This window comes from Anabrus simplex, chromosome 4, assembly GCF_040414725.1.
Source record: "Anabrus simplex isolate iqAnaSimp1 chromosome 4, ASM4041472v1, whole genome shotgun sequence".
NCBI lineage: Eukaryota > Metazoa > Arthropoda > Insecta > Orthoptera > Tettigoniidae > Anabrus > Anabrus simplex.
Genome location: NC_090268.1, coordinates 404,449,992 through 404,475,536, shown reverse-complemented (window position 1 = coordinate 404,475,536; position 25,545 = coordinate 404,449,992). Strand labels below are relative to the sequence as shown.

At 42.1% G+C, this 25,545-nt stretch overlaps 1 protein-coding gene across 2 annotated transcripts in view; it reads left to right on the top strand.

Moving 5' to 3' along the window:
- LOC136872765 (phospholipid phosphatase 1) overlaps window positions 1–25,545 on the top strand; it is a 227,632-nt gene that overhangs the window by 47,406 nt on the left and 154,681 nt on the right. For both annotated transcript variants that reach the window (XR_011018106.1, XM_068227527.1), the window contains exons 2-3: window positions 6,994–7,099; window positions 21,673–21,827. Coding sequence is in view for 1 of the 2 variants with exons in the window: in XM_068227527.1 (XP_068083628.1) it covers window positions 6,994–7,099; window positions 21,673–21,827 (261 nt within the window). In the remaining variant the exon portion in view is untranslated. The remainder of the gene's footprint in view (window positions 1–6,993; window positions 7,100–21,672; window positions 21,828–25,545) is intronic.

Here is a 25,545-nt window from a genome sequence, read left to right as displayed (position 1 = left end):
CAGGGACGCACCAGCCTGTCCCAAGAATTGTTCTTGTAAGTCTATAGAGCAACGAGTATTCCGCCGGCCTGCTCCATGGCTAAATTGGCTGGCCTTTGGTCACAGGGGTCCCGGGTTCGATTCCCGGCAGGGTCTGGAATTTTAACCATCATTGGTTAATTTCGCTAGCATGGGGGTTGGGTGGATGTGTTATCATCATCATTTCATCCTCATCACGACGCGCAGGTCGCCTACGGGAGTCAAATCAACAGAATTGCACCTGGCGAGCCAAATATATCCTCGGACACTCCCGGCACTAAAAGCCATACGCCATTTCAGTATTCCGCCTCTGTGGTGTAGAGGTTAATGTGATTAGCTGCCATCCCCGGAGGCCCGAGTTCGAATTCTGGCTCTGTCTCGAGATTTGAAACGTGGTCCGAAGGACTGGAAGGGGATCCACTCAGCCCTGGGAGGTCAACTGAGTAGATGGGGTTCGATTTCCATCTCACTCATCCTCGAAGTGGTTTTCCGTTGTTTCCCACTTCTACTCCAGGCAAATGCCGGGATGGTACCTAACTTAAGGCCATGACTGCTTCCTTCCTTCCTTCCTTCCTTCCTTCCTTGCCTATCCCTTCCAATCTTCCCATCTTCCCACAAGGCCCCTGTTCAGCATAGCAGGTGAGGCCGCCTGGGCAAGGTACTGGTCGTCCTCCCCAATGTCATCACCGACCCAAAGTCTCACTCTCCAGGATACTGTCCTTGAGGCGGTAGAGGTTGGATCCCTCGCTGAGTCCGAGGGAAAAGCCAACCCTGGAGGGTAAGCGGATTAAGAAAGGAAAGAGAATTAAAAATACTACAGCGTAAAACTGGTAAATGCGAACATTTTCTTTGTTGTTATTGGCCGGCTGTAATGGAGGCAATTATTTACATTTTCTCCGATAGAGCTCGCATCATGCGTGGCCACAAGGCTGCCACGTTCGGTGAAAAAAAGAAAATACGAAGTTCGAAACTGCCATGGCGGGTGCTGGTTGCGATAGATATATTGAAACGGGAATGCCCTACGAGCATTCACGTTTCATTCATTTATTAAGAGGAACTCGCTAACACAAGGCCGTAAGCATTTAAAACTTGCGCCGAGCGCACAGGCATTGTGGGAACTGCAAGCAAGTTCGCGCTGTTCTAGAACACCGGCCAAGGTCAAGCGACGTCACGCAGAAGGTTCTTTCGTGTTCCATAGCATTGCAGCATGAACGAAATGTGATATCAATATTTCAATAACGTCACCTTGCAGGCAGGAATAATGAACGCTGCTAGCCGAAATTTCATGTCAGTCGGCGTAAAGATGGCCAAGATATAAAGTTTTCTTGGGGCCCACAGGTGTAGCCACGCCCACCGACCTTCGGCAATATAAGCGAATCGCCAGCCTGGGGTAAAGCAGAGAGTGTGCAGTGTGGGCAGTGTGCAGCTGCAGTGTGCCGTAGGCAGAGAGAGTGAGGGGAGTCGGCAGTAAGCCGTGAGTTCAGTGTGTGTGCAAGTAAGCACGTCGCGATATAATTCGTCACTCGGTCCGGCTGTGTACTTGAGTTCGGAAACGTTAGTGTTGGAAGCTTTCTCCGTGGGCTTGAACTTCGTGCATGAACAAAAACGTAATTTCGTTTTTATCAGTCTGTACGACTGGGCGATTATGTTTCGTTTGTGGACTATGAATGTTTCTAGCATAAACTGTGCCAACCTTGATTTCATTTAAAGACTGTGTTTCTAGCATAAACTGTGCCAACCTTGATTTCATTTAAAGACTGTGTGAAAACAGCGATAACGTTTCTAACATAAAACTGTGCCAGCCTCCATTTCATTTAAAGACTGTGTCTATCCATTGAACTGTGTTCGTAATAGAACTGTGCCAGCCTTCATTTCATTTAAAGACTGTGTCTATCCATTGAACTGTGTTCGTAATAGAACTGTGCCGACCTCCATTTCGTTTAAAGACTGTGTCTATCCATTTTTCGGAACTGTGTTCGTAATAAAACTGTGCCAGCCTTCATTTCATTTAAAGACTGAGTCTATCCATTGAACTGTGTTCGTAAAAAACTGTGCCAACATTCCCTCTTAAAGAAAGTATTAACTTGTGGAATACGGTATCGTCATTTCTTTCCGAGGGACCATGCCAATTCCCATCATAACCTGTTAAGAATCACGTATGATCTTAAGTGCCAGTGATAATCTTCTGAAAATTACGACGTAACAGAACTTGGACTGTCGTTTATTTCAACAAGTGTGTGAATATTGTGCTCATGGTGTACAGTGCAGAGACTGTACTCGGTGAATTTAATTTTCTTTGTGAAGTGCTTAATCACTGCACCTCGGAAGGTCCTAGATTGTTTTCGTTTGTTTATTATTCCAAATACGATAATTCCTTCCATCTTATTCTCATGGAACTGTGACTCTGACTTTATCCTTGCTGCTAAAGTGCGTTCAACATCATTGACTATGGGAACTATTTCGGTGTGCTTCGCCTTAGAGAGGTGTCACACCAGAGTCCCATGACGTCCGATGTGGAAGCTCCACATTTCCCCGTTCCTGCCTCAGGTTCGAGTCGCCATCAACACTAATACAGAGAAAACACCAACGACGGAAGACAACGCCGACGCCGACCGCAAGACGACGCAGACGCCGCAGGACGACGTCCCCTCCACGCCTTCAAGGACAACCCCACGATTCAGCTGTAAAAGTTGACATAATTCTTTGCATATCTATTGAATAAACTGAAGGATCCGCTTAATCATTAAAAAAAAAAAAATTCACTGCCCTTCTCTCTCACTCTCTTAGCATGGGCCGTACACGCCTTGTCGTTTCTCATGCTCTCCGATAAACTGAAGTACGGGCGTTCCTGTTTCAATATCTTTGATGTGAGTGTATGGGCTATTGACGAACATGTTGTACGAGTGTCCAGGCCAATCTCTATTAACGGAAACGGTGGCTCCTTCTGGGCGACGCTCTCTTCGAGAGACTACTTTCTATGGCCTCGGCGCAAACTGTCGACAATGCTATAGAGCAGAGGTTCTCAGCTGGGCGCCCGTTAAATGGCTGGCCTGGAGTAAATGCGGGCAGCTTACGTAGCAAGCATACGTCACAATGAAGCGAGAGAACGAACATACTTGGCAGGGAAGTGAAGCAGTGTCGTTCGATTGTGACTACGAAGCTCTCGTCCACTACTCAGCGAAACGCTGATTGGGGAATATCAAAAACAAACCAAAAAGGACGCTATAATCGCAAGAAAATCAACCTTTTCAATATATTTCGGTTTGATTTATACCGCGCTCGAATTTCTTTTCTTTTTGGTGTTCGAACCCACTATCCTCGAATGCAAGCCCACAGTTGCGCGTCCCTAACCGCTCGGCCGCGCTCGATATAAACATTCAGTTTTATTCTCTTATATTTATACATTCAAAGAAAACTGACACCTTATATTTTTTGTGTTATAATTAAAATGATTCCGGGTCTAAGCGTACAAGCTACGACTTGGGATGGGAATGACAGTATTTCCATTTAAAAAGTAAAATTCCTGTTATTCATTCAGCGAGACGAATTATATTTACATAATTAAACAAGTTTACTGCTTGATTTTGCGCGGTGTTGTAGTATTATGTAACTTTCCATGTTCACTGAATTTATGAAAATAGTACTTAAAACTTATCAGGCATCCAATGATAATAGCTAGCCTCTAAATGTCAAGGGAGTTTCATCACGACTGAGGACATAGATATTTAAGTCTACTATCCAGGATTAAAGTACAACATGGATCTAGAGGCCATAAGTAAATGGTCTTCCCAGTATGAACTTATTTTGAATCAAAACAAATCCCAAACCATAGTAATTGCCCACCCAAGACTTATTTCCAGTAATTAACGCATGTCCATCCCTGACGTACGACTTCAAAATCAAGCTTCGCCCTTTTGCAAGAGCATAAAAAATGTCGGAGTAACCATTGACCAGCACCTCTCGTGGACAGATCAGACAATATCTATGAGTAGACGAGTTTTTGCCATGTTGCACACATTAAACAATTTCAAATTTACTTTTCCGTTCAGTTTAAAGAAGAAACTAGTTGAAACCTTCGTTCTTCCAATATTCGATTATTGTGACGTAGTGTACAGAGACGCGACAACTGAGACTCGCGATAAACTGCAACGTGCACAGAATGCCTGTGTAAGATTTATATGTAATCTGAAATTTTCAGATCATGTCACCCAGTCTTACGTTGTCCTCGGATGGCCACGTCTTGAAAATAGACGCAAGCTGCATAGCCTGACTTCTTTGCACCGAATCGTTACATTAGAATCCCCAACTTATCTGTATGAACGATTTCATAGCCTTTCTGAACACCATGATAAAAACACTAGAGCGCTGAGCTCGACATTGTTCGCTATTCCTAAGCATAAATCCTCAACCTACAACAATTCCTTCACTGTTGCGGCCAGCCGTGAATGGAACTTCCTTCCGCAGGAGGTCAGAGGGATATCAAACTACGGAAGATTTAAAAGTAGATGCTAAAAATATCTGTATGAAACGAGCTCGTAGTGCGACAGTCCTCTTCGTCTTCTTCCTCTCCGCTTCCTTCTCCTCCTCCTCATGGTCCTTCTTCTTCTTCTTCTTCTCTTTTCCTCCTTCTTATTATTATTCATCAATAGTGTAAGAGAGTACTCAGCTGTGGTTTCCTGCATAGTTATCCTTATCCCAATCCCCATTTTGTAATGTTTTTCACCCACAGTAAACACGCGAAAACTGTAACGTTCATCAATGTGATATATTTCTGGAATTGAACAAATTAATTGTAAATACTAGTAGGTTTATCTAGATTATTATTATTATTATTATTATTATTATTATTATTATTATTATTATTATTCGTTGTATGTTGTATGTTAATTTCATCGTAGGAATGTTAATTTATATTGTGTATTATAATATATATTTTTATGTGCAGTAGGATAGCATAGTACCATAGTAATTTGTTTCAGTCTCTTTTTTCATTTATTCAGTATTTTATATATTTTTTATGTTATGTATGTATTTCACTGGTTAAGTGTAAGACAGGGACACGTGTCCCTAACTTTGCCAGTTAAAATAAACCATATCTATCTATCTAACAACAACAACAACAACAACAACAACGATGTAAATGCATCTACCAAATAGATATGCAGCGTGTCTTCAAATAAATAACCTAATTCCCGGTAAGCATGGTTGAGGTCAAGGTCGTACCCAGGTGGGAGATCAGGGGGGGGTGTAGAAACCCCCTCCGAAATAAAAGTAAATACGACAAATTTAAATAGCATATACGGCTTTTTAAACAACCTACAATAAATTAGAAATGTTATAAAAACAAGCATTTGCAAAACAAATAAGTGAATTTAACCTACAAAATCTGTGCTATCTTTAAATGTTTCTCTATGAAAATAGTTCAAATTTACTGAAAACATAAATGGAAATTCTAATTTTGGTGAGATATGCGGATTTTTTAAAATGTTTTAATGTTTAATGCTCTAAAAAGCGAATCAAACCTCTGAATAGTTTAAATACAATGAAACATATTGTTACCTCCATTTTAAACAAATCTTTGCGTCGCACTGCACTCACGTGTTAAAGCATGTTCTGCCCACCAGAACGCTATGAATTTACCTTTCTACTTCACGCGTTGAGTTGTAAAAAGTACTGCTCTAAAAATATTTTAAACTTTTCTTTCTGTAAAATCTATTTGAAATTTAAAAAAGGATTTGTTACTATAGTTTTTTATACGGAAGACCCCCCCCAATCCTAACACCCTCCGAAAATAATTCCTGAGCGTGGCCTTGGATGGGGTTAATATATAATGTAAACCCAAGCGACAAGCCACAGCGTACTCACCTTAACTCCGTATTATATTAGAAATGTTTCTAAAGCACCTTTTTAAAATGTCATAGTAAATTGTAATTAATTTACTGAAAATGAAATTGAAAATTGACAGCCTGTTTCCAGTCATTCGACCGGGTCAGGAATGGAATGAATGAAGCCCCATCTAGCGGCGAGGATAGGAATTCTGCCGGCTGCCGAAGCCTGTCGCGCTCCTCTGGGGCAATGATTAATGACTGACAGATGAAATGAAATGATATTGGAGAGTGTTGCTGGAATGAAAGACGACGGGGGAAACCGGAGTACCCGGGGAAAAACCTATCCCGCCTCCGCTTTGTCCAGCACAAATCTCACATGGAGTGACAGGGATTTTAACCACGCAACCCAGTGGTGAAAGGCTGGCGCGCTGCCGCCTGAGCTAATTCATTTACTGCAGTACAAACATGTTTGACGTTGTTGGCCTAACTGTTTATTGTACCCGATCAAAATACAATGCGATTACAATGAACATAAATAATTTATTTCTTACAACGAAAATTGAAAATGACGTATATTTCTGCTCTTTTTCTTTAATTTTTTTCTGCCTTCTACTCGGGTACCGCCGCAGTGATCGACAGTGACTGGGAGAACTTCGCCCAAACTTCACGTCCTGTATGTCATTTACCCCCGCAAATACGGAAATGATGTAAAGTGAAAGTGAAAATCCAGTCCAAGGAGGTAAATATATTTGAAAGGAAAGACAATAACATAAAACGAAGACGAGGCACTTAAAACCTCGGGATCTCAGGTTATAAATGGCACGGTTGTTTCTGTAGAACTTTTCGTCGAGAGGTGTCGGTTGTCACAATTTCTACCTCATATTTCCTACTCGATTCACATCCTCTCCGGTACCTGACTTCCCAGGGGTCACGAACCCAGCATCCGACATTAGCTTCCTTCATTTCCTGTGCTCGAAAATCACTGACCTCGGCTGTCAGCAAGTTCCTGGGAAATGTTTCTCTTATTTCTAGGCAACAGTATCTGTACGATGACGCCACAGTCGCATGCTTGCTCTGTAATCTCTATTTCTCTGTACACGTAATCCTCCAAGATGTGATTTACAGTTCCTTACGTCTATATCAACAGGAGACACAGCCGGAGCTGCAGGAGGGAGAAGAAGAGCCTTGTCGCGTGATGCAGCCAAGACGACCTGGATGGAAGTGGGTGCTGGATGCACTGCTCGCAGCAGCAGGTGAGCGTTACAAGAAGATCGTCGTGTGTGCTACCTACCAATATTTACTGCAGAAAAGATTGTGAAGAATTCTAACAACTTGAAATAAATATGACTTACTCATTTCATTGTTGTGAAAGTCTTTTGTAGACAGTATTCTGGCTTTAAATTTTGAAACTTTCATTATAGAATATAATTTCGTGCGGTTATTGCTGACCCGGTGCGCCCTTGTAAGGTCTGCCGTGTGTGTTTGTGTGGTGGAGGAAATTAATAATATTAATAATGTTATTGTGTTATTGTTTTACGTCCTAGTAACTATTTTGGGCGGTTTTCGAAGACGCTGAGGTGCCGGAAGTTTGTCCCGCAGGAGTTCTTTTACGTGCCAGTAGATCTACCGACATGAGTCTGACGTATTTGAGCACCTTCAAATACCACCGTACTGAGCCAAGTTGGGGGTCAGTAGGCCAGTGCCTCAACGGTCCGAGCCACTCAACCGGGTGATGTATGAGTTGGGGACGGCACAAATTGCCAGTCCCCGAGCCGAAGAAATTAACCATTTAAGATTTAAAATCCCTCGGCCCAACCGGGAATTGAACTCCGGGTCTCGAGGATCGAACGCTGACTACTCAGCCATGGGGATGGACAGAAGTTTTTGTTTTGTTTTTGCAAGTTGCTTTACGTCGCACTCACATGGCAACAATAGGACAGGAAATGTCTAGGAGAGGGAAGGAAGCTTTTTTTTTTTTTTTTTGCTAGGGGCTTTACGTCGCACCGACACAGATAGGTCTTATGGCGACGATGGGATAGGAAAGGCCTAGGAGTTGGAAGGAAGCGGCCGTGGCCTTAATTAAGGTACAGCCCCAGCATTTGCCTGGTGTGAAAATGGGAAACCACGGAAAACCATCTTCAGGGCTGTCGATAGTGGGATTCGAACCTACTATCTCCCGGATGCAAGCTCACAGCCGCGCGCCTCTATGCGCACGGCCAACTCGCCCGGTAGGGAAGGAAGCAGCCGTGGCCACAATTGAGGTACAGCTCCAGCATTTGCCTGGTGTATAAATGGGGAACCACGGAAAACCAGGGCTGCCGACAGTGGTGTTCGAACCCATCTCCCAAATGCAACCTCACAATTGCGCTGCCCTAATCGCACAGCCAACTCGCTCGGTGGACAAAACTTCTGTTAGTGTTTGGGAAGAAAGCAGGCAATGAAACTGATTGGTTTTTAACCATGGTGAGGAATGCATATATTTCACTATTTAAGGGGCCATGACATTCACGTGAATTCATTACTAGCTTCTCAGCAAAGCGACTGCGGTTCGAATCTCGGCCAGTGAATGTGTTATTTTGGAAATGAAAAGTCACTTACCAGTGATCCGGATTCCAAACATGTAAAACTGGAGGTCCTATTGGTATGATAACGATATCAACGAAAAACTACAAACTTGCTTGCCGATTGAAGTGTTTTCAATTAATGAATTAATCCATTCATTTTATTTGCATTTTATTGGTGCAGTTTATGCCACGTAACTTTCTCTGACTGCTAACCTAGGTTTACACTAACATGAAGCTAGTTCTACTTACTGTTATAAGGTAAGCCGGTCGCGCGGTCTTGAGGTAGCGAACCTGTCTTTTACCTGAAGGCCCCTGGTTCTATTCCCGGCCAGGTCAGGGATATTTATCTTTATCTAGATCTAGATCTAGATCTGAGACCTGATTCGATGTCCACTGAGTCTACGTGATTACAATTGAGGAGCTATCTGACGGTGAGATAGCGGCTCCGGTCTAGAAATCCAAGAATAACGGCCGAGCTCGCTGACCATGCGTTATTACTTAAAGAACAGCAGCGGTCGCTCGGTAGGCAAAAGCCCATTAGGGCTGCAGTGCCATGGGATTGTTTGGTACTACGTATTAACAAGTAATTGATATTTACAATAATGACAATTATATTAGCACTTTTGTTGTAATAATAATAATAATAATAATAATAATAATAATAATAATAATAATAATAATAATAATAGCAGTTTAAATACCTGGGAGAAATTATCAGCAGCAACGGGATGGATAAAGAGGCCATGGAAAATAGAAGACTTAAGTTGGAAAGGCTAAACATTGCCACCAAAGCCATTTACAACAAAAAGAATCTCTCCATCAATGCGAAACTAAGACATTATGATGCTGTGGTAAAACCATTGATTCTGTATGGGGTGGAAACAGCAACACTAACGAACCTGGAAAAACTACTAAAGATTGAAAGGAGAATATTGAGGAGGATTTACGGCCCAAGGGTGGTAGAGGGAAACTACAGATTACGCTCAAATAAGAAGATATACAAAATAACAGAAGACTTGGAAACAACAATAAGGAAAAGACGGTTGCGATTCTATGGACACATGGTCAGAATGGATCCAACAAGGTTAAATAAACAAATTTTTAATAAAATATACTACTTGAAGAGCCAGGGGGGATATGCCAAGCAGATGAAGGAAGAACTCAAGAGGTTAGGAATTGCAGATGAAGAATGTCGTGATAGAGACCAATTCAGGAAAAGACTTTCCAACATAAAAGTTCTGGTTGAAGAAAAGAAAGAGCGCAGAGGGGGAAGATGGACTGAAGAGAGAAGAGCGCAACATTCTGAAAGAATGAAGGCACTGTGGAGAAAGAGGAAGTAAGAAGGGATGATTAGAAGGAAGTGAAGTGGTATTGGCGTGGTACTAAGTTTGGCCGGTTCGCAAGAAAGAAGAAAAGAAATAATAATAATAATAATAATAATAATAATAATAATAATAATAATAATAATAATAATAATAATAATTGATCATCAGAATGATAAGTTGCATAATTATCACGATCAACCATTCAATCTATCCGTCAAAACCCTGTGGGTGAGAGCAGTAGAAAATTACACCCTGCTTGTCGTAAGAAGCGATTAAAAAGGGATCCAGGGTCTCTCAACTTGGGAGCGTGGGTTGGCAATCACGGGGCCCTTAGCTGAGGTATGGCGTGAATTCCACTATTATAGTACGCGCACCTTTTAGCGATACATGGACACCCTAGTGCTGAATCGGTCGACCTTGGGCAAGACCAACTACAATATATCAGACCTTAATGCAGCTATCGATGTTAGCTAAAATGGCGGCCCGATCGGTTTGTTCAAATGTAAACATGAGCATGTGCGAAGCATCTGTTTAGTTCTTTCTGTTGGTTTGCTTTGATTAGGAAACGTTAGTGTAGTCATCTTTTCATTGAAATTTGGTTTTAAAACTATTTTTATATATTAGGACGTGTCGATCGTATTGCATGCCTGGATGTAATTCATATTACAGCAGATGCACTCACATTCAGATCAAGTGTACTTAGTGCATCGTGACGATTTCGTAGTTACAAGTAATTTATTACGGTGCATTAAGACATTCGAGGATAAATTTGTCAATAGAGAGGATGCGTTCCGTGTACTTGATGAGCTGTTGTTTCCGGATAAGGCCAAAACTCTGTGTTGGTGCCAATCCTAGTACATTTCTCAATTACTATACCTATTGAGGATTTTAAAAGTGAGGTTATAAAAAGCGATAAAGCTATTTATTTTATTTGTGAATGAAGATTATATTCGCCTTGTTGATTAGGGGACAAGGTATCAACTGATATACTGTCACAGTACGTATCTACGTTGCCTACGATTTTGGTGTTGAAGTGCTTTGTACGAAAATGCATATGCTACCAGAGAATTTCAAGTTGATTCTCCTATTGATTATCTGAAGTGAAACAGATGTAGCAGTTTGGAGGATTATTATCAGAATCATTGTTATGAGAGAATTGAAACTCGCGAGAAGGTTATGTTTCTAACAAATTTCTTGTACGAGATAGGCTTAAAAGTATATGGTAACAGAAAGGTCATTCAAATAAATGCATTTCTAAAACAAGTATTGATTTATAGGAAGAAGAATTATTGTCTAGAATAATTTACCAAGGGTGCTCCCTACTATATCTACACCAGTTCGATAAATTTCCAATTTCCTCGAAATCACTTAAGAAAATACTAAGTAGACAATTGATACGTAATCTGCCACTTGGATGACAGCACTAAATTCAGATCATTGGTGAGTGATGAATTAATTGACTGAATTGAAACGCATCAAATATTTCCCCAGGACTGTTATTTTAGAATGCAATCCTATATTACCTATTTCCTTTACCATACTAAATCATAGAAAATATTTATATTTAGAATTATCCACATATTGCTTATCTAAATATAGTCTATTTCTAGATAGTGTTGGTCTATTACCCAAAGTAAAGTTTCTGTTCGTTATTATTGACAGCTCAGCAATTCAATACGATAATCAAAAGGTTATGATTATGTATCACATGCGTGTTTACATGGAACCGATGCGTCGGTCATGTTGTTTTTGTATTAAGGTCTGATATTATTGTAGATGTTCTTTCCTCGGGTATCTTCGAGATTCATATTGGCAACCTTTGAAACACAAACTATCAATCGCTTATGCATCGCTGGGCAACATCTGGCATACACTTTACGTATTAGTACTGTTGTTGTTTACACAGCAAAGCCAAACTATACAATTCATGCTAGGAACAAGATTCGCATCGAGAAATGTTATATAATGTTAAATAATGTATGTGTGACACAGTTGTTGCCGTAAGATAACAAATGTTTAGAAAATTCATATCGATCGATCATATTATCAACTCAATTCAATTCAGATGTCATTTCCATTCAGTTGGCAGTATAATCGGAACCGGGAGAGCTCCCTCCTTGCTCCTCAACCCCGTACAAAGTAATATCGCTAAAAGGTGCGCGGACTATACTTGTGCCAGATCTTTTACTTTCTTCTATTCTATCCGACCTCCCTTGGTCAACTCGTGTTCTCTTCCGACCCCGACGATGTTAGGTTTGCGAATCATAGGGAAACTTTCATTTTCACGACAATCGTCGCCCTTAACTTTCTTTGGCCGATACTTCATTTTTCGAAGTTTTCATGTTTTCCCTCTGATTAAAGTTTGTAGAGGATGGTTGCTCACCACCATCTCTATCTGTCACAAAAAATACTTTTCTCTGTAAGTCAAACTAAATCTGATAGACTTTCAACCTGGCAGCTAAGAAAAGAGGAATCACTTTAGACCCTATGATACGCCTTGACACTCACATCGGCAAAGCAGAAGAAGTAGACTAAGAGAAGAGATCCCTATGGCCTACACGAGCTAATCGTATTTTACTCTAAAAAGTTAGTAGAAGTATGGATCACCTGGAGCTGGGGAAAGAGTAATAATTTATTGGAAAACAGGTTGTAGGTATTTTAATAAAATTCTGCGTTCGTCATTTAATATCAACAACGTTATTAAATGCATTATTCGGACATACCACAATTCTGCGTACATAATGTTACGCATACATATTTACAGTCCTATAGAAGAAAATATGCTTTACTTACTCCCGCAAATGTAACACTACCGGGCGAGTTGGCCGCGCTGTTAGGGGCGCGCGGCTGTGAGCTTGCATCCGGGAGATAGTGGGTTCGAATCCCACTGTCGGCAGCCCTGAAGATGGTTTTCCGTGGTTTCCCCATTTTCACACCAGGCAAATGCTGGGGCTGTACCTTAATTAAGGCCAAGGCCGCTTCCTTCCAACTCCTAGCCCTTCCCTATCCCATCGTCGCTGTAAGACCTATCTGTGTCGGTGCGACGTAAAGCCACTAGCAAGAGGTACTCACGATTCCTGCTGGCTCTTCTAACTCGTAAACACACATCTCGCTATATTATCCCGGTTTAGGAAGAGGGGCCGATGTATTTCAGAATTAAAATAAAAGGGGTGGGATGCATAAAACTAAATCGCAAGGGGCTGGTGAACCACTCGGTACCGTATAGTGTACCTAGTGTCTAGCTTATGCATCAAGCATGAGAAGTTGTACATACTTCACCACTGGCACATTTCTAATAAGTGACCGATAGAAGGCCGTGCGGTTAGGGTCATGCAGCTGTGAACTTGTATTCGGGAGATAGTGGGTTCGAACCCCCCTGCCGGCAGCCTTGAAAATGGTTTTCCGTGGTTTCCCATTTTCGCACTAGGAAATGCTCGGGGTGTACCTTAATTAAGGCCAAGGTCGCTTCCTTCCCTTTCCTATCCCATCATCACCATAAGACCTATCTGTGTCGGTGGGACGTAAAACAAATTGCAAAAAAGGAAAAGGAGAAGAAGAATCTAATAATTGTTCATATAAGGAACACGAACCACAATTGAAACGTTCTTTAAGACATATGTGCATGTGTCATCACACGAAACTTCCATTTTCCATGGATGTACCTATTTACTTTCATGGCTATCGAAGAGTTCGCAAATTTCTCTATCAATATATTGATATATTGAACCAAGATCAACTACAACTACATCAGACCGTAACCCAGAAAAAGCATAGTGGACATCGGGGGGCGACATGAGGGGTTAAGGGGAAGATTAAATCTGTTTATTCTCAGTCACATAAAGAAAAGGTCACGAGTCGAACGTCATGAAATGAAATGTCGTATGGCTTTTAGTGCCGGGATATCCCAGGACGGGTTCGGCTCGCCAGGTGCAGGTCTTTCTATTTGACTCCCGTAAGCGACCTGCGCGTCGTGATGAGGATGAAATGATGATGAAGACAACACATACAGCCGTGCCATTGGAATTAACCAATTTAGGTTAAAATCCCCGACCCGGCCGGGAATCGAACCCGCGACCCTCCGAACCGAAGGCCAGTACGCTGACCATTCAGCCAACGAGTCGGACACGTCATGAAATGCAACTCATTTGCTCAAGATTTGAATAATTATGCACCAACAGCAACATTATCGCGTGATTCTATTGTAAATCTAATTGTACTTTCAGTGTAAAATAACGAAGGGAGAATTATTTTATCAACGTCAGGTTAACACAGACACACACACACTATAAAAATATTTCGCGTGTGAAACTACAGACAGCAAATAAGATAAATAGATGTCAACGAAAAACATTATTAACCTTACATGAAATACCATGCAAAATCATCATTAACCGCATCCCATTGTATAAAACATGCAAATGAATACATTTATCGAACAAAATTTTAACTCGCCTAAATCCATCTGAATTGTTGAGTAGGTATGATACCCCTGAACACCTAATAAAGCACTAATCACCGGAACTGATTGGGATATCCCGGCACTAAAAGCCATACGCCATTTCATTTTTTACCGGAACTGATGGCACACCATCCTCTTATAATTTACATTAAAGAAAATGAGATAATCCTCATTTCACGAGGAATGGTGTGAAGTTTCGTTTACCTACCTTCATTGTAAAATTATTCAATTGCATCTTTCTTTTGCCGTTATATCTTCATATCTCAGTCGTAACTCTGAGTTACGATATTTTGGATCATCGTGGGAGTGATTTAATTTTGTTCGAGTAGTTACGTACGTTGGCTGATTGAGGAAGATGCTACGATAAGCATCACGAGGTAACTTCGGAAGTTTGCGTGGCACCCGAACCGGATCAACATGTTTTATGGGTATCAATTTGGTATCAAAATGACTAATGCTCACTTGGTGCGGTGTTTTCCCTATGAATGCACCTAACCAATTTACATACTTCGATACTAAGTCTTTTGTAAATATGAACACTGAAGCTTTTGTTCTGCCCCTATAATTGGACTTTCATCCAGGCATACAGCGCATATGATCCATCTGATTAAACTCTAAATATACCGCGCCTGTAATTCAAAATAACTTATAAGGAGAACAGGTTCTGCGAAAAACATGAGGACAATAATCTTATCACTAGCGGAATAGTTCGAATAAATAAGCCTTTTAGGAATAACCGTGTTCTTACGGCACTGAAAGATGCTAGATAGCCTGTTTCTAAGGCTATAAATAAGAATGATTTTCGATTAGTAATATTAAAATTTCCGTATATATTTAGTAATAATACGAGTCCAACTAATCAAAACACGCACAAGTTAGCACTGCAATTGCCGCCATTATGGGCAGTTTAAATCGGTCGGTTAAGGTCTGAGGTATTGTAGTTGGTCTTGATTGAACCCGTAACAAGACCTCCTTGAGAATCGGTATTGGGTATGCGAGGGCATTCAGTTTCAGGAGAGGAACAATAAATTCAAGACACTGAAGGAAAACGTTTAATTATTAAATCAACATGGCCCCTAGTTTTAAGTGATGACGGGAATGATCAATTAGTTCGAACTCCAACAGAAAAACTATTTTTATGATGAAAATTATTACATTTCCTAACTCAGGTTACATTCGAACCGGAACTCATGACGGTATTAGAGAAAATTTTCCATTTATGAATCGAGTCAAACGTTTATCAAATTCATCTTGAATTTATTATTAACGACGCATATTGTTTATTAATCCTTTACTTCCTTGAAAGTATCCCAATCTAACTTCCTGCTGCTGAATGGATCCTACCTGTGGAACGTCAGTACTACTTGCTTTGGGAGATATTGCATGGTTACATAAAAAAGTAATATCTCCTCAGTAAACTAAATTCAAACAAGTAGCCCAAATAGGATTAGCATTCCTAACTAGTTAAATAGATGACTACACTCTAAATTCTCACCACGAGGAAAATATACAGAGCCTTTTTTTTAACACTTCACCGATATTTTCGCTTCTCCGCCACCAAGCGTGCGTGCAGCGCACCATCTCGGACTCCGTGCTTCAAATACTGTGTTATTTTTGTTGTTGTTTGAGTCATCAGTCCATAGACTGGTTTGACACAGCTCTCCATGCCACCCTATCCTGTGCTAACCTTTTCATTTCTACATAACTACTACATCCTACATCTGCTCTAATCTGCTTGTCATTTTCGTATCTTGGTCTACCCCTACCGTTCTTACCACCTACACTTCCCTCAAAAACCAACTGTACAAGTCCTGGGTGTCTTACGATGTGCCCTATCATTCTATCTCTTTTTCTGGTCAAATTTAGCCAAATCAATCAACTTTCACTAATTCGATTCAGTATCTCTTCATTCATGATTCTATCTACCCATCTCACCTTCAGCATTCTTCTGTAACACCACATTTCAAAAGCTTCTATTCTCTTTCTTTCTGAATTAGTTATCGTCCATGTTTTGCTTCCATACAGTGCTTCGCTCCAGAAGAAAGCCTTCAAAAATCTTTCTAATTTCTATATCAAAGTTCGAGGTGAACAAATTTCTTTTCTTAAGAAAGCTCTTCCCTGCTTGTGCTAGTCTGCATTTTATGTCCTCCTTACTTCTGCCATCGTTAGTTATTTTACTACCCAAGTAACAATATTCATCTACTTCCTTTAAGACTTCATTTCCTAATCTGATATTTCCTGCATCACCTGACTTTGCTCGACCGCACTCCATAACATTTGTTTTAGACTTATTTATTTTCATTTTGTATTCCTTCCCCAAGACTATGTCAATACCATTCAGAATTTTTTCCAGATCTTTTGCAGAGTCAGATAAAATAACAATATCATCGGCAAATCTCATGGTTTTGATTTCCTCTCCTTGGACTTTGATTCCCTTTCCAAATTCCTCTTATTTTCCTTTACTGCCTGTTCTGTGTAAACATTGAATTATTCCCTTTCTAAATTCCTCTTATTTTCCTTTACTGCCTGTTCTGTGTAAACATTGAAAAGGTGAGGGGACAAACTGCTGCCTTGCCTCACTCCTTTCTGGATTGCTGCCTCTTTTTCAAAGCCCTCGATTCTTATCACTGCAGACTGATTTTTGTACAGATTGTAGATAATTCTCCTTTCGCGGTAACTGATCCCGATCACCTTCAGAATCTCAAACAGCTTGGTCCAATCAACATTATCAAATACCTTTTCTAGATCTACGAATGGCATGTAAGTGGGCTTGTCCTTCTTAATTCGGTCGTCTAAGATCAAACGTAAAATCAGGATTGCTTCACGTGTTCCCACAATTCTTCTGAAGTCAAATAGATCTTCTCCCATCTCAGTTTCAAATTGTTTTTCCATTCTTCTGTAAATAATACGTGTTAAGACTTTGCAGGCGTGAGATACTAAACTAATGGTATGGTAGTTTCTTGGGAATAATAATATAACAACATTCTGCCGAAAATCTGATGGCACTTCTCCTGTATCATACATCTTACATACTAAACGGAATAACGTCTCCATGCTGGTTTCTCCTAAGGCAGTCAGTAATTCTGAGGGTATATCATCAATTCCCGGTGCATTGTCCCTACTTAGGTCTCTCAAAGCTCTGTCGAATTCTGACCTCAAAATTGGGCCTCCCATTTCATCAGCATCAACCACCTCTTCTTTTTCCAGAAACCTATCATCTACTTCTTTACCTTGATACAACTGTTGGATATGTTCCTGCCATCTTTCTGACATGTCTTCTTTCCGTAGAAGTTGTTTTCCATCTGAGATTTTAATATTCATACACCTAGTTTTCCTTTCTCCAAAGGTTTCCTTGATTTTCCTCTATGCGGCATCTACCTTTCCTACGACCATACAACCTTCAACATCCTTGCACTTATCTTTCAGCCATTCTTCCTTAGCTGTCCTGCACTTTCAATCTACTTCATTCTTTATTCGCCTGTATTCTTTTCTGCCCTCATAATTTTTTGCATTCTTGTACTTTCGTCGTTCGTCAATCATATCTAGTATCTCTTGAGTTATCCATTGTTCCTTAGTTGATCTTTCCTTTCTTCCTAACTTTTCTTCAGCAACCTTACTGATCACATTCTTCATGATTGTCCATTCTTCCTCTAATGTGTTTCCTTCAGCGTCTTCATTTAGTCCTTGTGTTACATGTTACTTGTAACAAACCTTCAACTTGTCTAGATCTCATCTCCTTGCATTTCTTTCTTTCTTTCTTTCTTTCTTTCTTTCTTTCTTTCTTTCTTTCTTTCTTTCATTCTTAATTTGCTTACCCTCCAGGGTTGGTTTTTCCCTCGGACTCAGCGAGGGATCCCACCTCTACCGCCTCAAGGGCAGTGTCCTGGAGCGTGAGACTTTGGGTCGGGGGATACAACTGAGGAGTATGACCAGTACCTCGCCCAGGTGGCCTCAGCTGCTATGCTGAACAGGGGCCTTGGTGGGGGATGGGAAGATTGGAAGGGATAGACAAGGAAGAGGGAAGGAAGCGGCCGTGGTCTTAAGTTAGGTACCATCCCGGCATTTGCCTGGAGGAGAAGTAGGAAACCACGGAAAACCACTTCCAGGATGGCTGAGGTGGGAATCGAACAGACCTCTACTCAGTTGACCTCCCGAGACTGAGTGGACCCCGTTCCAGCCCTCGTACCACTTTCCAAATTTCGTAATAGAGCCGGGAATCGAACCCGGGCCTACGGGGGTGGCAGCTAATCACATCAACCACTACATCACAGAGGCGGACATTCTTTTTTTTAAGTGCTATTTGTTCGGAGCGTCGACCTATATAGATCTTTTGCCCCTACTTGCACCATATGATATGAACCTGCGTGTAATTGGAATTGCGGAAGTGTAGAGTGTTGAATGTGAGGAAAGGAACGTTAAGGACGACACAAACAGGTCCCAGGCCAGGGATATTAATCATTTACAATTAGACTATAAACCCATGTCCCGGAAGGGAATCGAACCCGGGGCCGCCGGGTGACAGGTGGACGCGTTACCCCCTACACCGCGGGGCCGGACTCCATTCCTTCCTTTCTTCAATTTCTTTAAAATTGCATGTGGCATGTCATGACCAACAGGTTTTGGCCAGAGCCCACATTTGCTCCTGGGAAAGTCTTACAATCCAACACCTGGTTTCTGAATCTCTGCCTAATCATAATTAAGTCTATTTGATACATTCCAGTGTCTCCAGGACTCGTCCATGTATACAGCTGTCGTTTGTGGTGTTTAAACCAAGTGTTAGTAAGGACTAAATTATGATCGGTGTAGAATTCAACCAGCCGGCTTCCTCTTTCATTCCTTTGTCCCAATCCGAATTCTCCTACTATGTTACATTCTCTTGCTTGGCTTCCAGTCTCCCATCACAATTAGATTCTCGCCACCTTTTACATATTGTATTATATCTTCTGTCTCTTCGTATATTTTTCGATTTCTTCATCATCCGCTGAACTAGTAGGATATAAACCTGCACTATTGGGGTGGGCATTGGTTTGGTGTCTATCTTGACGACAATTCTTTCACTATGCTGGTCGTAGTAGCTTACCCGCTGCCCTATTTTCTTATTTATTATTAAACCAACACCTTCATTTCCCCTGTTTGATTTTGTGTTGATAATTCTGTAGTCGCCCGGCCAAAAACTCCTGCTCTTCCTGCCAACGTACTTCACTTATACCAACTAGGGAAGGTACCCCGGTATCGGACGGCACTCAGTATTGGACAGTAGCAGTTTGGGGTTTCCAGTACAATGTTGCAGCAACTTTTACACAGGTAGTAACAGGTTCCTTCCAGGGAGGCCTGAGAGGGACCATTGTATTTCCGTGAACCGAGAAGTGAACACGTGTTAGAAGATTTCCTGTTTTTGACCGGCTTCTGCCTGCACTAAGATAATCTTGTGAACCTGTTACTGCAATACTGGCGAGTGAAATATAATTTCCACGATTATTTATTATTTGCCATATGTTAATGTAAGAGTATGGAGGATGGCACTGCTTTTCTTTACACGTGTTACACACGGTAATTTTTTTACTTTTCCGCGTATGGAACTCAATATCGAACAAGCTTGCGGCACCCGGTATCGGACAAAGTTATTTGTAGGTTTATTACCGATTCTTAAAGTCCTTTGTTGCAGATAAATATGGGGAAATCGGACGGAAGAGAACATGAAATTAGCTGTTGATGAAGTAAGACGGGATAAATTGAGCATTAGGGAAGCAAGTGAGCAGTTTAGCGTCCCTAAAAGCACGTGAGGTGACAGATTGAAATTATTGTCTTCAGGAAAGGAGGTAGAAATGAAACCTGATATGGGTACATTTAAAAGTACGTTTTCTGAAGCGGAAGACGAAGTCTTATACAAGTCCCTTTTCAGATTATCTAACCTACCACAGCGTAAGACTCCATGGCTATATGTTTAGCGTGCTGGCCTTTGGCCATAGGGGTCCTGGGTTCGATTCCCGGCAGGGTCGGGAATTTTAACCATAATTGGTTAATTTCGTTGACACGGGGGTTGGATGTATGTGTCGTCTTCATCATCATTTCATCCTCATCACGGCGCGCAGGTCGCCTACGGGAGTCAAATCAATAGACCTGCATTTGGCGAGCCGAGCAAGTCCTCGGACAATCCCGGCACTAAAAGCCATACGCCATTTCATTACCTGCCACTTCTGCGTCTAACATTCCACGTTCCGACTCGTAGAATGTCAGTATCCATCTTCCTGATGATTGCCCTCTCTCGTGTAGTCCTCACCCGGAGATCCAAGTGGGGGACTATTTTACCTCCGGAATATTTTACCCGGGAGGAAGCCATCATCAGTACGCCATTCATACAGAGAGCGCTGCATGCCGTTGGGAGTTAGTTACGGCTGTAGTTTACCCTATAACCGGGAGAAGTTTGGAACACGCACCCGACGAGCTGACTGGTATTTACAATACTTCTTACACACGAAGATGCGCTGCTATAATGACATAATCTTTGCAAATCTATGGCTTCAACCTCCAATTGAGCACTCGCAATCCCAGGCTACAGGCCGGTTTTCAAGAACAGAACCGGTATTATCGTACAGCTGGCAGTTGAGAGGAAAAACGCTCTGTCATCGGTCAAATAAAGCCATGTATTTGGTATTGTGGTTAGTGTGATTAGCTGCCACCCCCGGAGACTCGGGTTAATTCCCGGGTCTGCCACAAAATTCGAAAAGTCGTACGAGGACTGGAACGGAAACGGGATCCAAACAGCCTCGGGAGGTCAACTGAGTAGTGGGGGGGGGGTTGATTTCCGCCTCAGTCATCCTCGAAGTGGTTTTCCGTGGTTTTCCACTCCTGATGGAAAATGCCGGGTTTATACCCATCTTGTCTATCCTTGTCTATCCCTTCCTATCCTCCCATCCCCCTACAATGCCCCTGTTCAGCATACCAGGTGAGGCAGCCTGGGTGAGGTACTGGTACTCCTCCCCAGTTTTATCCCCAGACCGAAAGTCCCGCGCTCCAGGACACTGCCCTTAATGCGGTAGAGGTGGGATCGATCCCTCGCTGAGTCCGAGGGAAAAGCCAATCCTGGAGGCTAAACAGATTAAGAAGAAGAAGAAACGAATAAGCTTCAGTGGAGTTCGTGAAAGTAGAAAAGATCATAATATGAAGATAAAGTTCTAATTCAAGAGGACTAATTGGGGCAAATCTTCGTTCATAGGAAGAGGATTTAGCAATGATCGATACATTTCCAACTTCTTTGAAATGATTTAAGAAAAGAGTAGGTAAACAAAATTGATCGGCAATCTGCCAACTGGGCAAGAGCACTAAATGCAGAACACTCATGAATGTAATTAAATTTTTAAAAAATGAAAGGATGCTTGCCCAGTTGTACTTCCTTTTACAATAATTTTCATCACTTTCACAATGACTACAGTGATTTATTTGGTTTATTCATACAGCATATGCTTTATATGTTTCAGTTCTAGTAATTGTCGCTGTCATTGAATTTGGAACTTTCCCCAACCACAAGGGTGGATTTTACTGCGGTGATCCCAAGATATCCTTCAAACTTCAAGGAGACACGATAGCGAATGAAGTATTGATAACTGGAGTATTGCTCATCCCAGCCATAGCGGTAAGAACAAAATCTATACAGTAGCACTTGTAATAATACTAACAATTATACGGCCTCAGCTACAGTGTGCAAGGATTATAATATGACGCCAACTGGCTGCTTGCTCCTCAATTTCGACGTTACGTTCACTTTAGGCCTACTAGATGGCAGAGTAAAGCGAATCTCTCTTGGGCGTCTATGGCTGTCAAAAAAAAAAAAAAAGTAGCCGCACTTGTACAGTGAATACAACCTGTGACAATAAAGTTCGGTGTATAGTCCTGTACTATCAACATACATCAACAATGCACGACAGTGACCTTACTGTCCTTCGAAGTAGTCCTCTCCCGTAACTATGCACTGTTCAGATCGGCAAAACATGTCCTGGGAACTTTGCAAGAAGGCTTCCTTTGGGATGGTGTTCAAAAGCCTCGTCACGTTTCGTTGGATGTCTGGAATATCGTCAAATCTCTTTCCTTTCATAGCGAGTTTGAGTCGTGGGAATAGGAAGAAGTCTGGAGGATTGAGATCTGGCGAGTATAGGGGATGGTCAAGTTGCACCACCCCCTTTTTTGCCATGAACTGTTTGACGATATTGGCTGTGTGTGGGCGAGCGTTGTCATGGACAAAAAACCATGAACCTTGTTGTGCGTACTGGGGTCGTACCCTGCGTAGATGTTTCATGAAACGGGTCAAACTTTCAATGTACCGTGCAGCATTCAACATCGTTCACTCAGGTAGAAATTCCTTGTGGATAATGCCTTGACTGTCGAGAAAGGTGATGAGCATATTTTTGATGCGTGACTTTTCGGCTGTGACCTTTTTCCAACGAGGGGATCCCGGAGAACACCATTCCATGCTTTGCCGTCTCGTTTCAGGGTCGTACCTGAGACACCATATTTCATCTTCAGTGACGACACAGTTCAAGAAATATGGTGTTGCATCCGCCGTTTCGACAAAATCCTGTGAAGCCTCTAAACTTGCCTGCTTCTGACCGTCAGTTAAGTGATGTGGCACAAGACGAGAACACGTTTTCCTCTTCTTTAACTTCTAGGTAATGATTTGTCACACGGATTCACGGTTAATCTGCATTTCATCGGCTTTCATGCGCACAGTTAATCGCCGATCGTTCGTGATTAATGTCCTCACCTTCATGTTTTCGTCACTGACGGCGGTCGCCGGTGTTCCGCTACGGAGGTTGTCAGAAACTCTTTCCTGGCCTCCTCGAAAACGGGCGAACCACTCGTGCACACACTTCAAGGACAGTGCTTGATCTTCATAAACACGTACCAGCATCGCATGCGTTTCTTTCGGTGTCTTGCCAAGCTTAAAACAAAACTGTACATTGATCTTTTGGTCGTTCATGTTCCTGTTCGCAGTTCAGAACCAACGCACTAAACACGCAATGTGTCAAACAGGTCTTACACAGCACACACACGATGCTCAACTGAACAACGTTGGGAGCAGGTGGTCGAAACCTGCTGCTACGCAGGTGGAGCGTTGCGTGTCGCCATTGTTGCCGGATCGACCGTTCTGACTTAATTCACCGAACTTAATTGTCACAGGTTGTATATAAATTAAATTCCACTTCGGATCCCGGTGCTATTACAGGATGCATGCGCTTGTAGATTCACTGTGAACTATGCCGTACTATCAAATAAATCAATCACCACTAATCTGCATTTAGGGCAGTCGCGCAGATAGTAGATTCCCTGTCAGTTGTTTACCCAGTTTTCTCTTAAATAATGCTGTTAAGAAGGAATCGTCCCATGTCTGTTTCTCGTGAAAAAGCTGTAACACGTTCACTTAATGATTGGCAGGTTCCTAATTCCAGTCTTGTTCATGTTATCATTTTTATTGTGTTATGTTCTTTAGCAATGTAAATAATATAGGTGTTAGGTTTGGAGCAATACAGCTGCATAATATTAGTGTTAGTTTCTTCTTCTTCTTATTCTACTTCTTCTTCTACTTCTCCTTCTTCTTCGCCTTCTTCTATTATTATTAGTTTATTACATTAAACTACCATGTGGGCTACTTATTTAACCCGTTTACACTCTAGGGTTGGTTTCGCCCCTCGGACTCAGTGAGGGATCCCACTTCTACCGCCCAAAGGCAGTGTCCTGGATCGTGCGACATTTGGTCGGGGATACAATTGGAGAGGAGGACCAGTACCTCGCCCATGTGGCCTCACCTTCTGTGCTGAACAGGGACCTTGTGGGGGATAGGAATATTGCAAGGGGTAGGCAAGGGAGAGGGAAAGAGGTAGTCGTGGCCTTAAGTTAGGTATCATCCCGGCATTTGCCTGGATAATTTGGGAAACCACGGAAAACCATTTCGAGGATGGGTGAGGTGGGAATCGAACACTACTCTACTCAGTTGACATCCCGAGGCTGAGTGGATCCCGTTTCAGAACTCGTACCACTTTTCACATTTTGTGGCTGAGTCGGGAATCGAACCCCGGCCTCCGTGTAGGTCAGATAATCACACTAACCGCTACACCAGACAAACGAAATACTATTATGTAACGAAATAAAATGAACATGAGCGACGAGAATTTGAACCTGAGACTTTGCCGTCTAAATATCGACGTTTTTCTGACTGAGGTATACGGGATTTACTGCATACTTATGTAGTACCGAGCTCGATAGCTGCAGTCGCTTAAGTGAGGCCAGTATCCAGTATTCGGGAGATAGTAGGTTCGGACCCTACTGTCGGCAGCCCTGAAGATGGTTTTCCATGATTTCCTATTTTGAATCCACTGTACCTTAATTAAGGCCATGACCGCTTCCTTCCCACTCCCTGCCCTTTCCTCTCCCATCGCCGCCAAAAGATCCATCTGTGTCGGTGCGACGTACAACAACTTATAAAACATACTTATGCAATTGAAGTGGTGAAGGAACGAAAGAAAGTGTTATACGGGCTGTGAGTGAACTTGGTTTTTCGGCACCTGAAGGAGCCAGGTGTTTCCACGTTTCAGAAAGAACAGCTCGGAGATGGGTGCAAATTGATCCGAAAAGATGGGAGTGGTAGGAAGAAAATTTAAACACCTCAGCAGGACGCCAAATTAGTGGCTGAGGCACTTTCACACTGCTGGTACTCTGAAGGAAGTTGTTAATTTTCTTGACCTAGACCAGACCGTGAAAAATTGGTTTTAAGAGCCGCCATTTTGAGGTTCCTAGGTTCTTTCTTAAGGAATATCAAATAGCGTTTAGTCTTTGTAGTGGAAAATTGTGATCGGGTTTGTAAAAGGGTAATCTTTTTCTGATGAAGTTATCTTTCCCACTACAAAGGAACGATCCACTTTGGTATATCGTCCTGCTGGCACCCGATTCGACCACAGATACGCCACCATTCGTTCCCGTAATGGTCGAATGGATTCCTTGTCGGAGAGTGGGCACAATCAATCGCACCCACGGAAAATTGAACTAGCATAAATATATACTGTTGCTGGTACGTTATCTTACACCGAGCTCGATAGCTGCAGTCGCTTAAGTGCGGCCAGTATCCAGTATTCGGGAGATAGTAGGTTCGAACCCCACTGTCGGCATCCCTGAAGATGGTTTTCCGTGGTTTCCCATTTTCACACCAGGCAAATGCTGGGGATGTACCTTAATTAAGGCCACGGCCGCTTCCTTCCCACTCCTACCCCTTCCCTGTCCCATCGTCGCCATAAGACCTATCTGTGTCGGTGCGACGTAAAGCAACTAGAAAAAAAAATGTCTTACTTTCTTAATCTGCTTAC